At 39.0% G+C, this 15,796-nt stretch overlaps 1 protein-coding gene across 1 annotated transcript in view; it reads right to left on the bottom strand.

Annotated features, from left to right (window-relative positions):
- Positions 1–479: 479 nt before the first annotated feature.
- si:ch211-241j12.4 (guanine nucleotide exchange factor DBS) overlaps positions 480–15,796 on the bottom strand; it is a 17,292-nt gene continuing 1,975 nt past the window's right edge. Inside the window, exons 2-12 of the mRNA XM_042332870.1 lie at positions 12,085–12,159; positions 10,963–11,086; positions 10,041–10,143; positions 8,545–8,670; positions 7,713–7,829; positions 5,513–5,673; positions 4,049–4,195; positions 3,100–3,202; positions 2,113–2,241; positions 1,211–1,393; positions 480–536 (exon numbers count right to left, since the gene is read on the bottom strand). Coding sequence (XP_042188804.1) covers positions 480–536; positions 1,211–1,393; positions 2,113–2,241; positions 3,100–3,202; positions 4,049–4,195; positions 5,513–5,673; positions 7,713–7,829; positions 8,545–8,670; positions 10,041–10,143; positions 10,963–11,086; positions 12,085–12,159 — 1,325 coding nt within the window. The remainder of the gene's footprint in view (positions 537–1,210; positions 1,394–2,112; positions 2,242–3,099; positions 3,203–4,048; positions 4,196–5,512; positions 5,674–7,712; positions 7,830–8,544; positions 8,671–10,040; positions 10,144–10,962; positions 11,087–12,084; positions 12,160–15,796) is intronic.

Genomic DNA, 15,796 nt, shown 5'->3' with positions numbered 1-15,796 from the left:
CCTGCCTCCTCTGAAGTACATCTGGAATATCATTAGCCAAATGCCTGAGCTGAACAAAATCCTTAACATCTGGAAGAGGCACCTTCCTGAAAATGTGATTAACACGACGCTGCCAGCCAGGTTTAAGGCTAGCCAATGCCTGCCGAGGAAGCCCGAGCCTGGGTACACTATTCTCATGAGCAGCTTCCTCGAAAAGTATTTGTTCCAGTACCAAATGGTACCAGTTAGTGACCTGCAAGAAATAATTTTGTAGAATCATTTCTAAAAGTGATTTGAAGGTGAACGTTCAATTAAAGACCAAGACAGTAATATACAAAAGCGCTCCATCCTGAATAGAAGGATTACCCACATGAAGGATTATCCATAACATGTATATCAGGTGACTCTGCAGCAATAAGTCATTGTTGACCAAATGGTTTTGCCAAGTGGCAAATAAATAAGCAAAAAAAAACATTTTTAGGATGAGTGTGGAAACACAATTATGAACTGGTAACGTGCAGCAACTTTGTGTTGCACCATTCTGAACAGGGCACTTTCTATTGCAAGGAGCATTCGGAGTTTATTTTGTGTTTCCGAGGAGTGCCTTTCCCTCTAATCACCTTAATAAAGAAATCCATGGTGTTAGGGAGAAAATGTTTTTTCCATCAACTGCTGCAGATTCTAATAATAATCCTCGCATTTGATATAGCACTTATCAAGTCTTCTTGACATCTCAAAGCACTTCACAGAATATACTGTATACTTGTGGGTGAAACACGGCAGCCAATTGCATACAGCAGTGTCCCACAAACAGTCGTGGATCGAAGTGACCAATTTATTGTTTTTTTTCTTGAGGGATTATTATCAGGCATGTGGAGTAAGGAAACTTGCCTAAAGTTTTACCCTGCCGGGAATTGAACCTAGGTCTCTCGCTTCCAAGGCAAGTGCTCTAACCACTAAGTTGCAGGATTCACCCCATTGCTGTAAAAGCAGCAAGTCACTACAGTTGTGGAAATGGTAGATAATGGTACAAGCAAGATGTAAATTGTTACACATACTTTGGCTCTGACATCTCTGACTGAAGTTACTGTATAATTGATCAGAACTTTGACTGGTAACCAAGATATTTCAACAAGAAGCATTTATATAATATCTTTCATGCTGATATCATCTTGGGAGCAATCATTTGAATACCCACCAAGATTCTATTCCAAGGTCTGGGATCACTTACTTTTTCAAACATGTAGTTGAAATCACACACAGCTTTCAATGTTTTGTAGGGCATGTCTACAGCTATGTTCAATGTTTCTTTTAATCTGTTCAGTTTCTCCCATAAATCTTCATCTCTCCCAAGTCCTTGCTCAGTTAATACACCGAGTGCATGCAACACCTTCTCAGATTCAACAACCAGCTCCTAAAAAAAAACAAAGGTGAGTAAAAGAGCTAAGAACTGACGGGGAGAGACAAAATAGTCAGAGATATTCAACAAATATACAAAGCAGCATGTGTGTAAACAAGAACCAGCATACTGGTTAATTTGGCGACATTATTGAAAAAACATTTCAAAGTATCTTTAAGATAGACTGCAAAACAATATTTCATGTCTGGTTCATTGCAAAGTCAGAATGGACTTGACTGAATTTGAGGACAAAATGTAAATGACAAATTATCAGGCTACAATGGTGACGGTAAATGGTAGGGAAAGAGAGAAAGACAGAGAGAGGGGGTCCTGAAGAAAATAATAATCCTTGCAATTGGTATAGCACCTTTCGCATCAGGAGGGCGCCTCAAAGCGTTTCATTGAATTTTACTGCAATCTGTTGTGACTCTGTATTCTGAGGCAAACACAACAGCCAATTTGGACATAGCAATGTTCCACAAACAGCCATGAAGTGAATGGCCAAAAAGTTAGCTTGGAAAGGATTGAACATTCTATCAACACTCAAACATTGTCTGGTATAAAATATAAGAGCCTAGTTCATGACAAGTTTTACTGCTGCTACCGTAATTCATTAAGAGTATTGTAACAGAAATAAAGGGTCATACTAAATATGATTTTTTTCTCCTAAGATGCTGCAAATTCAATACTCTTTACTCTTTCAGTTCTCATATCAGTCATAAAATCAATCTCACCATGGCTGGTTTATAAATGGCATCTTCATACTTTAGTTTTAACATTTCTGCTTGGCTGAAGTTGTTCGCAATTTCTACCTTGTATGCACGAACGTTCCCTAAACCTTCTTCGATGATTAAATCAATAATCTAAAATAAATGGGAAAAACAAATCATAAAACCAAGTTTCAAAAACTTTCATAAACTAAAATCAGTATCACTACATTTTACCTTCCATGGCAATCTCTTACAGATCATCATTCCCTGTGTAGACTGCAATATTTGTCAATTTGTAAAGGTTTTTATTAGAATCACAATAATAACCCTTGAATATGATGTAGCACCTATAAAGTCCAAACATCTCAACAGCAGGGAAGTAGCAACTAAATTTGATCAGTAGATGAAGGCACAGGAACCAGTTTGTTGGTCTCAAGTTTTATTTGATTGAAGAACTACCAACCAATATGATTCTTTAAATATAATACAAACAGCAATTAAGTGTAATATTTCCTTGCATTTGATACAACATGTTTTTATGCTGAGAGGACATCTCAAAGCATTTCAATCTGGAAGCTATGTGGTTTTAGCTGGTTAGACTCCAGCAGTTCCCAAACACACATTCTGGGGTCCCTAAGCCTTGACCTTTGCCAACCTGCTCCTAATACTCTCCGGAATTAGGTAAGCAGGATGTGTCCTTCCAGGGAAAGGGTGTGTATTCCATTCCAACAATCTATCTCTGAGATTTCCACGTGTAGGTGAGATGCATGGAATTCTCAGTTTGGTTTGGATATTCTTAAGCATGGGGGTGGGTTTCCCCATGTGCCAGGACACTGGGCTGACCAACCCTCTAAAAAAAACTGTAAAGCTTAAGTGTATTTCTACTTCCTATTCAGGCTGAGTCACTTTAATTTATATTCCTTTGCTAGCTTAAAAATATCCTCTCCCCCCCACTGGTTCATCATCCATTCTTAACTTGATCTATCCTACAATTCCGTAATGAAAACATACCTGTTGAGCCTTCTGCTTACACTGAAAGTCCTTCAACAAAAGCTGAGCTCTGGAAAGAGCCTGTTGCCACAGTAACTCCACTTTATCCACAGCTGCTCTTATCCTGCTCAGGGATTTAAATAAGGGACTGTAAGATATGGGCACTATTAGAAATGAAAATCATTCTTGTCAGTAGGTGGGTAATTACAGAAAAGATTCTAGGACTAAAGATCTCTACTATGAATTATGCTAAAAAAATGAGAAATAGCTGTATGCAGAACAGAGATTTTCATAGTGAGATTAAAACAGCCAGTTGATGCACTGATGGTCTGTGTCCTTTCCGGATAATAGAAAGTAAGAGGCATCTCTGTCTTGTCGACAGTGAACTGGAGAAAGTTAATTTTCATCCAGGACTGAGTGTCCGACAAACAATCAATTAGAACAGCAAAGGTCCTAGAATCGAATGTGAAGACAGATCGATAGAGTTGGGGACAAGAAAGGTACACGCCGTAAAGAAATATAATTCAGTATCTAAACACAGGGAAACCTCAATTGTGGGCAGATGGCTGAGATCAAGATCTCACTGATTATAGTCAAGAGGCAAAAAAGTGGTTGACTTGCAGGTCGTAAATGACATAATTTCTTGGAAGTGCCACTGATGTCATTTCCTTTGCAAAGTGATGTCAGCGTGTTTACTGCATGTAAATGCTCAGAAAATGACATTCGGGGCAACCTGACAACTTGGAAGTTGGCCATGATTTAGTTGGCTAAGAACCAGAAGCCAGCTAACCAGTGACACAAGCTTCCGGTATATAGGGCCCAAAGAGGAGTGAGACAGCGCCTAACATCAAAATAGACAAAGCTTTTTATTTTAACAAAAGGGTCATTAACTAAATCACATAAATTGCTTTGCAATCATTTCCCACTCTCAAACACCTCAAAGACGGAGTCATCTAAGCAAGGCATTTACCTTTCATTCCGTTCGTACATTTCATCCAATGTCTGAGCAAAGACGGCCGTTCCAGCCATAGCCAAGAAGTGAGGATCAGCTTTGGGGTTCTTGAGTTTTTCCACAATCGTCTCACACCTTCTCAGTAGTTCATCAATCCCTAGATCTCTACAATATAAATAAGACCAGAGAAGTTAACCAAGTCTACTATGAAACAATGCGTTGCGTCTTTAAACACAAGCCTAGTGGGTAAAAGCTGTGGCTGTGGTCAATGTAACACAAGGCCCTACAGTCCAGCTGCAGATTTAAATATGGAGTCTGTGCCAAGTTAGCTGATCTCAGCCAAGGAAGTTTGTATCAGCTTCCCACGGTTAGAGAGGAAGATATCAGATACTTTTCCATTAAACCCTACCCCCAGTAGAATAATAATAATAAAAACAAAGGGAAGAAGAATTTTTCACAGTAAATTTTACAGGCAAACAAAACAAATTTTAAAAACAGGTTTACAACAATGGATTCTGAATGCCGATATAAAAGATATTACAAGAACCTTCTCAGAAACCTTCTGGAAACATCCTCCTGCTTTAACCAAATTGCAGGATTTTCTGTATCAAAGAGCTCCCATTGAAGGAATGTGGCTTTTTGCTACTTAATGCAAATGCTTTGACATTGTACTCTTTTTGAAGGGAGTTCTGAAAGATTTCCTTAACATGAACACATTGTTCCTGGTAAGATTGTAGCATTTGGATTTGCAGAATATGCAGAACACTCTGTAAGATTTCTGGCACTAGAGATAAGTTACCTTTTATTCTCAAATGTTCTGGTAAGTTTAACTTCACGTCTAAGGGCGGTGAACGCATTTTTCATTGCCTTAAAAGTAAATCATCCATTGAACTTGAAAGGTATAAAATAAGAGTAGTCATGGTTTGATTTTAAAGCTGCAAGAGGTTCACTGTGCATGCCTGCAGAAAGATGGCTGATATGTGAAGCCAAAACAGCTGACATCTAGTCACTGCCATCACTTGCTGCACGCTGTATTTATTCAGCTCGTGGAGGTATGTTAGCGGCGATCTGATAACTCAGAAATTGACCATTTTTAGTGGGTCAGAAATCAAAATAGCCAACCTCTTGGGCATGAGATTGCTGCGGCTGTCACTTCCTGTGTGTATAAAGTGGCATTGGCAGAAACCTGATTCCCCCTGAGGCTTTCTGCAGCACTGATCGAGCAAATTCTCACGTTTTGAATATTTCAGGTAAATAAATATCTGTTGACCCCACTACAACAGAAGCAAGTGAACTCATGTTATACTGAAGCACCTACATAAATAGACGAGGACAGCCCACAGTTCTTTGTGCTAGAAGAAATCCTACAAATTAGAAGAAACTGTTCATTCTTGTGATGTTTCCATTTAAAGTCCTCAAAGAATCCACAACACTTTGCTAATGGGCTTTATGGCTCCAACTACAACAACACAGTTTGCTTACCTCCTTCCTTGTGTGTAGAGCTCCTGGAGCTCATGGGGAAGCCACTGAAACTCTTCTGCACCTGCAGGTAGTGACTGAAGAGACAGCTCCTGGAGAAGGGCTAGCAATCCAGGAAATCTTTGCATCACTCTGCAATACTCGCAGATGAATCCATCAATGTCCTGTCAATGGCACGTTATGGAGTGGGTTATTTATTCTGCCCAGTGTACACCTACAAACTAAAGTGAGTCATAACTTCATTGCTATAATAGCAAGGCTTAATTTTATGATAATTGATTTACAATTAGAAATTTGAGGTTTAAAAAAATACTAAATATAAGTCTTCAAAATTATATCTTTCATTATATTTGGTGCTTGAATTCGATAAAATCTCAAAGTGCTGCATGCAAGTCACTTCAAAATAGGATCTTTCTTTAACATGCACACGAACCACCAGATGAGACCTCGGATCAACGTCACCTAAAAGGCAGCTTCTCTCGTCACCACAACATTCAATCAGCACTGCAATTAATTGTCAACTCAGCTACATATTCCTATTTAACCAATTGTATTTTCAATCAGATCTGAAGACCACAATGAAACAAAAAGTTCCCATTTGGGTCTGTATTCTCGTAAACCAACAAATCATTCTGATTTCTTTGGGTTTCCATTTACAAAGGTACAAGGTCACATCAGTCACATTTCTAATCAGCAGCGATGTTGCCAACTGTGGATACTTAATATGAAATACAAAGATCAAAACAGAGGTACTTTGCAAATATTCTGTCTCTTTTCCTAAATCTATTATATTTTTGTAAACCTTTCAATTAAGTAATGTTGAAAGCACAAACTCCATTTGGTCACGCAGTAGTGAACCTCAACAGAATCTAACCTAGTGAATAGAAAATTACTTGTAACTGCTAATTAGGTCATGCTTACGTGAGCTTCTCCTAGGTAACATGAGTGCCAGTTCACAATAACAAAAGGTTACTCACCATCCATAGCCACTATAATAAAAGGAAGGAAAGGCTGCCTTTGCAAATCAGCCTTACTTAACTGTGCCACTTATTTTTTTTATTCTGTCCAATTATTTCATATTTTCAGCAGCATCCTGTGGCTGATAAGTATTCAGGTGCTCTGAACAACATGCATTATTTAAGACACTCTCTGTGAGTCAGATTACTCTTCCACAATATCACAGAACGTGGTTCCACTATTTCAATAGGATCCTTGGCAGAAATTTGCTTTTAAAAAATGTTATTTGGTTCCATCAACTTATCCCTGGCCAAAGTGGTGCACAAAAACATGTAATTTGACTTGCTCGTACGTTAAGGCGTCAGCCTGGCTCAGTCGCTAACATCTTATCTGAGTGATTTCCTTGCAATCATCTGAAACGCTATTTGTATATCTAGATAAAAATATCTGGAACTAGGACTCAGCAATCCACTGGAAAATCCATGCAACTGTTCATTTGTTATTCACCAAGAGAGATAAAGATTTTGCTACACAGTTGACCAGCGCACAACTTGTTCTCAAGCACAACACTTGCTCTATACAAATGTTTGTTGTTGTTGCTACAGATGGTTTCTTTTTCCAAACAATACAAACTGGTCTACTGATCACCCACAATATACTGCTCTGCAAATGAAAAATAAACCATTGTATCAACGAGTTCACACAGTCATCAGTAATGTTAATATTCATGTAGAAAACACTAGACTAGCTAGGTAACTTCCAAATTCCAGTGCTGACCAACAGTCAAATCCACCAGCTACCAGAAACCAATTTGACACTAATATGCATTTCTCCAAGTTTTTCCTACGTTTCCTGACTGAAACCCAAACTCTGCCCTCTCAGCCAATTTAGTCTCCAAGAACACCTCAGTCAACTCTCCTAGAATCCAAAATTAACCATTTGGCCTCACTGAACTATAAGATCCCGAATCACAAACCTGCTCTCCAACTCCACTATCCTTATCAGTTCTGGAAAGCAATTAACATCCTTTGTCAAATGGAGCAACACCACCACATGAATCAAAATCAGAATGATAGAAACTTAGGGCATAGAAGTACCTTCAGCCCATTGTAGATGTAATCATCCACTGTGTCCTATTCTCCTGCCCCATGCCCTTTATATTTCTATTTTTCTGATATTGACCTGTTGCTGTTGTAAAAGGAGAACATAGCACCTGCCAAGTGGATTACAGAGTTCCAAATCCTACCTTCCTGAAGTGGACCCAAGCTGCGTGCTGATACACCAAGTAGCCTCCAAGGTCAGAGGTCAACTGACTCCGATCGATATAATTGAACAATTCAAAGACTTCATTCAGAAGAACATACTAATAATGAGAGAAATAGTGGGATTAGCTAAATCTAATTGAATCAAATATTTTCCTGGCAGATGCACTAGGAGCCAACTACAGTCAGAAAGGAAAAATTTCCATTTTATACTGAAAGAAATTCCTGAGTTTGTTACCTAAACAGTTAACGGAATATTTTAAAACATGCATGACTGTGCAATTGGCATATTGGAACACCAACATATGACGCCAGATAAAGATTAGAGTCCACTCCTCAGAATTTCTGATCCCATCAGCTTTGCTGTGGAAAGAAGCCGAGTGGAAGTCAGACAATTCTCCATATGGAGGGCAGAACTGTGGCTGCCAGGAGAGTGCATTTCTTAATCTCACCTTTCACAGCACTCACATGAGCTTTGGAGCAGATAAGGTACCATTGCTCTGGGTCACATAAGACAACTGACTTTGCATATCAGAGGAGGAAAAACTAGGCTAAAAAATCTTCAGGTAAATAGAACTGAAATTTTATAAATGTTTGCTTTTGTTAAAAAATTAAGAAAGTTCAGAAGATTCAAAATATTACACACATTCAATTTAAAATATTAAACAGAAATGTACAGCCAGTTTTTTTTTCTAGCTGATATTTAATAATAACCCTTTTAAAAAGCTGGATCAAGTCAAATAGTATCTTTTACAAATGCATGTGTCAATTTAAAAGGAAAAAAATTAAAAGAAATAAAATTTAAAACTACATTACCTTGAATGGTGGCTCCGAAAATGGTTTGCTACGACCCAAACCTAGGGATTTTAACAAGCATTTCTTAATTCCCTTTTTCTGTGGTTGTAAAGCATAAAACGTGTCGACTATTCCCCCAAACTGGCACTGTAAAAAATATATAATAATCTTAATAATATAAATAATAAGTCTTGACAATAAAAAAATTCACTCATATAGAGTAAATAGAAACTGCTAACAGAATAGGTAATATGAGGTAAAATATGTATGCAAATATAAAAGTAGAATGATGCAGATAACAATCCTTCCATTTCATATTTGCGCTTTAGGACACTGCTGAGATGTCTCAAAGTACTTCAGAATGTACTGGTACAAGGGAGATATGCAAAGAGCTTTGCATTTTGAATTTCTTCTATTTAATTTCAACTCCTTACTTAGGTAGAGGCAGAATGCAAAGAATCAAAAATAAATTGTGACCCAAAAATAAAGACTATGACACATTTAATGGTCATATAATCTAAATGGTTACAGGTGATGATTGGAAAATAAAAGAGTCAAAAAAAGGTAAATCAACATTTTGGGAAATGCATTAGTTTGGATCGGTTCAGACGATCACAGGATTGGTTTGGATGAAGAAGGCCTTATCTCATCCCACCTTACATTTCCCCATCACAATATCAAGTTACATTTTTAATGAGTCTAGAGTCCAGGTCATGACAGCTTCAGTCATGGATTGAGTAACCACACTTTTGTGGAGGAATAATTACCCCCGGAAAGCAATCCACCAATTGACTAACAACCGAGTTCCTACTCACTGTTAGGTAAACAGAGGCGTGAGGAGTAAGCTATGTGAAGGGACTTCTTCATCCAAACATCACTTGTCTTAAGGTTTCGCCCCGCCCAGAAACCTCTTGCTTGTGAGGCGAGTGCGATAACAACTATGCTAAGGGACTCCACAATTCTGATTAACTGGACCACAATGGGAAAGGGTACAGTTTTTAATCTATGGAGAATTTCTGATCTAAAACACCAACTAAACCCTTGAAATAGACCCTCATGTCACTGAGACGGCTCAAAGAGCTTCACAGGATTCACTGAAGAACGATGTTTTTTGTGAGTAACACCAGCTAATTTGCGACCAACAATGTTTCACAAACAGCCATGGAGTGAAGTCAGAGGTTCCAGCCTGAAGATGAGACGTTAAAGATTTCATGGCACTATTAGAAAAGAGAAGGAAGTTTCTCCCGCTGACTTGGCCTCCAGATAAAAATTGGTCATGGCTGTTTGTGGGACATTGCTACATGCAAATTGTCTGCCACATTTGCCTACAAATACATAGTAAAAGCCTTTGAAGTGTTTTGAGATACTTAAGGCAGTATATCAAATGCAAAATTATAAACAAGGAGTCAATGAATTTTTGAACCATTTGCAGCAATGATTGAATTAATTATCTTCTGCTTCAATTTATAGTACTTCAAAAAAGATATTTTAAGAGGCTACCTTTTAAAATGATTTACCTGAACCTGTAGCAAGCTGTTTATAATGCTGGAGACAACATCCAATGTGGCACATCTCAGATCAGCTACAATGGATATCAAACAGTTTCTGGTTTGCGATTCACTATTTAAACAATATAAAAAGTTAGCAAAAGATGTTATTTCAATATATGGCTGGAGGGTCATAATATTGTATTATTTTAGGTATTGCTAGCACTTTATAATTGCAAAATGACTCATAAGTTTGGGAGTAAATAGTTAAAACTAATTTGGGGAGTACAATACAACCTAGTAGAACACAACACCCATTACAACAACAACAACAACAAGATTCCATTTATAAAGCGCCTTTCACGTCAGGAGGACGTCCCAAGGCGCTGCACAGTTGGGTCATGACCCGAGCAGGGGGGAAATGGTCAGGGTGAGGGGAGGAAGGGAGGGAGCGAGGAGGGGGGAAATGGTCAGGGGGAGGGAAGGGAGGGAGCGAGGAGGGGGAAGAGAGTCGAGAGGGGAGCTGAAGGCACGGTCAAAGAGAATTTAGGACTTTCCCAGTACAGTAAACTAATAGCCCATCACTCCAAGGGAAAAGGGCTCAGTGATGTTTCGCCCACAAAATATACAGTCAATTCACTTCACAGTATATTCTGTGAAGCACTTTGAGACGTCTCAAAGACGTGATAAGGTACAATATCAAATGCAAGGATATTATTACTATCTGGAGTGGTGAGTTAGACGTGTGTATAAATACATACATATATATGTGGCCGGGATATTGACAATAGGATGACTTTAGTGGCAGTGACAAGTTAAGTTAGGGTTGAGTTATCAGGAGTTTTCTGTAGAAAGTCTGATTGGGCGCGGGTTTCTAATAAGTTACATTTTAAAATCATCATGAAGAATAAAAGAGTTTATAATAAAATCAAAAATATAATGTGGAACTGACCTAAGATGGTGAAGAAAATATTTGAAAAGTTTAACAATGTCAGCACTCTTCAGATCTGATACCAGTTTACTCTGCTGTGCTCTGGGGACAATAACAAGTGGAGATCCTTGATGATCAAAGCCACCTGTCAAGAAAACAATTAAGACAAAGAAGATAAGCAAGATCAGATTTTTTTTACTATTTGCATGCAAATATTACTACCCATGCAAAGTGGACAGAATGCTTACAGATACTGTAGGTATGCCTCCGCAGACACGGTGTCGATTTCCACATGTATGCGAATGACACCCAACACCCTTCAGCCACCCAGCCCCCACCCTCTGCATCCCACATTCCCTCCACCTTGGTTTGTAGAGAGAATTTCTATTCCTAACATATTTAAAAAATTGTTAAAGCCTATTTTCTCTGCTTCTTCAAAGCCTACTCTTGTACCTAATGGTCCTATTAGTAAAGTTGATTCTTAAGGTCAATATTGGGAAGAGTCTACACTCATTTGTGGTTTCTGCTTCCTGGATTCGACTGTAATAATTGCTGCAAAAATCACAAAACTGCCAGAGACCTTGAGAAAATAAATCATCACGTAATCATTTACAAAGCATGCACCAGCTTCGTGAGAAGGGTTTGGATTGTTTATGTGATTNAAAAAAACCTTATCTGAAGCAGCCAGTCTGTGTGCAGGGATGTGCTAGCCTTGCAAGAACAGTTCTCGTGAGGCTGCCATATGCACATATACAGTCCAGCACTTCCTACGCTCACAGGTAAGTGTTTTTTAAACATTGACTTCATATTGACTGATGTCCATTTCTTTCAATGTGGGCCATCTGCAAAAATTAGCCCACACGAAAACATGAAAAATTGGGACATACGGTAAAGTTTGACCTACTAAAATATTTGCGGTACGGTAATTACTACCTCAAAGATCCTAGGCAAGACTCAGTGTCTGGCCTTTTTATCATCTGCAGAACCAGCCTGTAAATCCAATTATAACTACTACAACAACTAAATCAATAACTTCTACAATAACAACTTGCATTTCTATAGCATCTTTCAAATGGGGTAATGTCTCGGAGAGCTCGGTTATGATAATATATTAAAAAATCAGAATTAAAAACTGGATGTCACCTGGGATTATAGCAGCCCCGGAATACAAGACTCGATCCTCAGGCAGGTCCGGAGGTGACAAGAATTTTTGAAAATCTGAAAAACAAACAGCATGCGTTAAAGGAGCGTATTTTGCCTGACTTCCAGTGTCTTTGTAGTTTCAGATAATCAACACAATTATAGATACTACTTTCGTATTGGGCATCAGGAATGCTTCCATTCAAAATGCAATAACCAATGATACATATTTGATACTAAATATGTAAGCATTATTGTTACATTTTTGGTGGTTATGATTTTTCTGAAATTAAAAATGCCATTTTTGATAGGATATGATCAAGGTCTTTGTGGCTAAACTTTCATTCACTGTCTGCTGATAAATTTTCACTGTTAGCAATCTGTCAAAGAGGAGCCAGATATTTTGTCATCTCCACAGAACGAACATACTTCTCAAGCCCAAGTTCATGGGTTGGGTACAAAGTGCAACAAGTTACTTTCTTACTCTCCAATTGAATGCCATGTTTGTTCAGCATTGTCAAATATCAATTTGGAAGAGAAACACAACAATTTGTGACACATAACAAGAAAGTGTTGCTGTTCACAAATTGTAAATTTGTATCAAAGGGCTTTCATTGCTTCTCTCCAGCACCAATAGTTTGTATCATTTCCTAAAACAAAAGAATATAGATGCCATCATTGTTCACACATTTCTGAAGAGGTCTTTTTATACTTGGAAAGAAATGAATCCCATATTAAAACATTGCAGCTATTGTATATAACTGAATTGGATACTTCTTTTAATACACTGAGTAATCCAACTATAGTACCTCATATCTCCATTCAAAGGTATGTCACAGGGAATCAAAATAGAAATAGCATCATCATTAAGGATGAGTTAAACCTACATGTTTGCCAACAATTCTGCACTAAGTGGACAATATAAATCCACGTGTTCTGGGGTACTGCCCTGCATGAGCGTTGCTATATGAATGCAAGTTGTTGTATAAATGGGGCTGAAGTACTGAATAACTATCCTGAAGAAGGTGGGTGCTGGGTATTATGTGGACTGGGCTTGTTCCTTGATGCTCCATTCAAAGCTCTCAATTTGTCCATTTCAGTGAACTGTGAGCAGATTGTTTTTATTCACCATGCATCGAACAAAACCATTAACATTTGATGCGACCAAAGCCCACCTCTGAAACTGGAGGAGAGTAGGAAGGAGAACTGAGTGTTCCCCACCACGATGCAGAACAAACAGCAAGTTAGGCTTTCCTTCTCCATGTCAGTACAACATCAGGAACAAAAGCACTTCTCTCTCCTCCCAGCATTATTGACATAAAGCAGCATAGTTTTAACAGTTCAGGTAGGATAAACCTTTTATTTATTGATTGCAAACTTATAACACAAAGCTGCAAATCACTTCCCGCATGCATTGTGTCAATCTCAAAGGAAATGGGCACCATCAACAACTTAAAAAAAAGTTGGGTCGCATTTAGAGAATTCATTCTTAAATTTATCTTTGAATAAGTAACCAGCACACTTTTTTTTACTAGATCTACATGAAGAACATTCACAGTTAACATCTTCCTTCAAAAAGTGCATTATTGAGAGACAGGTAACCTCATCACCTTCTAAAGCAGAGGGTGAATCTCTGAGTTACAATACTACTAGGTTTAGCCAGGCAATCGTTTTAAAGGCAAGTCTTGGTAACTTTCCATCATATTATACAGAAATACTATAAGCAGCTGCTGACGTCTTTGGCACTGACTGAGCTCCAACATGAAAACCAGGGGTTATCAGCCCACCTACCCCCAGTCTAATTCAACTGGGATTTTCAAGGACTTCCTTGGGCATAAATGCAGATAACAAACAGAGTGAACATTCTTAGGCACCATTCATCTTCCCATCCTTTTAATAATATACATTAATAATACTCCTTGCATTTGATATAATGCCTAATCACATCTTCTAGACATCTCAAAGTGCTTCACAGAATAGACTGTAAAGTGAATTGACTGTATATTTGTGGGTGAAACGCTTCACTGTTCACCTCCATCAAATACCATCCTGACTGAAAGACTGAGAACCAACACATTACATCCACACTTCCTAGGTCATATTTTACCAAAAATATTTCCACCAAAAAAGTCACCATAATCCTGTTAAAGTGGATATTTTCCACTTTTTTTAAAATTAAAAGGTGAGTTGGGAAAATAAAGTCTATGTGAAAGTAAGATCTGAAAGCACTGGTCCAAGTATTCCGGGGAATAGATTTTAAAATTAAAGCAACCTTGATTTCATAGCAGCTGTTTTTGCATGCTCAGAGGCCAGTGTGTGAATGAGAGTAAGTGTGAGAGTGAGTGAGAGTGAATGAGTGAGTATGAGTGAGAGGCAAGTCTTGTAACTTTCCATCAAATTTTACAGAAATACTCTAAGCAACTGCTGAAGCCTTTGGCACTGACTGAGCTCCAACATCAAAACCATTCACACTCACACTTTCATTGATTCACACTCACTGGCCTCTGAGCATGCAAAAACAGCTGCTATGAAATCAAGTGAGTGTGTGTGTGTGAGTGTATCAGAAAGTGAGTGTGTATCAGAGAGTGAGCGTATGATTGAGTGTGTATCAGTGTGTATCAGAGTGAACATGTGTGAGTATGTATCAATGTGTGAGTGAGTGTGCATTAGAGAGTGAGCGTGTGTGAGTGTGTATCAATGTGTATGAGTGAATGTGTATCAGAGAGTGAGTGTGTGAGTATCAGAGAGTGAGCATGTGTGAGTGAGTGTATATCAGAGTGAGTGTGTATCAGAGTGAGGATGTATCAGTGTGAGTGTGTGTGAGTGAGTGTGCATCAGTGTGTGAGTGTGTATCAGAGTATGTGTGAGTGAGTGTGTATCACAGAGTGAGTGTGTATCAGAGAGTGAGTGTGTATGTGTGTAGTAGTGAGTGTGTGTGAGAATAAGTGTGGGTGCGTTCATTAGAGTGTGTATCACAGAGTGTGAGTGAGTGAATGTTTGAGTGAGTGAGAGTCAGTGAGAGTGTGTGAGTGAGTGTGTGTGTGCGTGTGAGTGAGCGAGAGTGTGTGTGAGTGAGTGTATGTGTGTGTGCGTGTGAGTGAGTGCATGTGTGTGAGTGAGAGAGTGTGTGTGAGTGAGTGTGTGTGGGTGAGTGAGAGTGTGTGTGTGAGTGAGTGTGTGGTGAGTGTGTGTGAGTGAGAGAGTGAGTGAGTGAGTGTGTGCGTGTGAGTGAGTGTGTGTGGGTGAGTAAGAGAGAGTGTGTGTGTGAGTGAGTGTGGGCGTGAGTGTGTGTGACTGAGAGTGAGTTTGTGTGTGCGTGTGAGTGAGTGTGTGTGTGAGTGAGTGAGAGTGTGAGTGGGCGTGTGAGTGTGTGTGTGTGAGTGAGTGAGAGTGTGAGTGAGTGAGAGTGTGAGTGAGTGTGTGTGTGAGAGTGAGTGAGTGTGTGTGAGTGAGAGAGTGTGTGTGTGGGCGTGTGAGAGAGTGTGTGTGTGGGCGTGTGAATGAGTGTGCGTGTGGGCGTGTGAGTGTGTGTGTGTGTGAGTGAGTGAGAGTGTGAGTGTGTGTGCGTGAGTTGAGTGTGTGTGTGAGTGAGAGTGTGAGTGAATGAGTGAGTGTGTGCGTGTGTGTGAGAGTGAGTGAGTGTGTGTGGGTGAGTGAGAGAGAGTGGGTGAGTGAGAGTGTGTGTGTGAGTGAGTGAGTGTGTGTGTGAGTGTGA

The sequence above is a fragment of the Callorhinchus milii genome, unplaced genomic scaffold (assembly GCF_018977255.1).
Source record: "Callorhinchus milii isolate IMCB2004 unplaced genomic scaffold, IMCB_Cmil_1.0 Scaffold3, whole genome shotgun sequence".
Taxonomy (NCBI): Eukaryota; Metazoa; Chordata; class Chondrichthyes; order Chimaeriformes; family Callorhinchidae; genus Callorhinchus; species Callorhinchus milii.
Note: the sequence above shows the minus strand (reverse complement) of the source record. Positions and strands in the feature narration are given on the sequence as shown.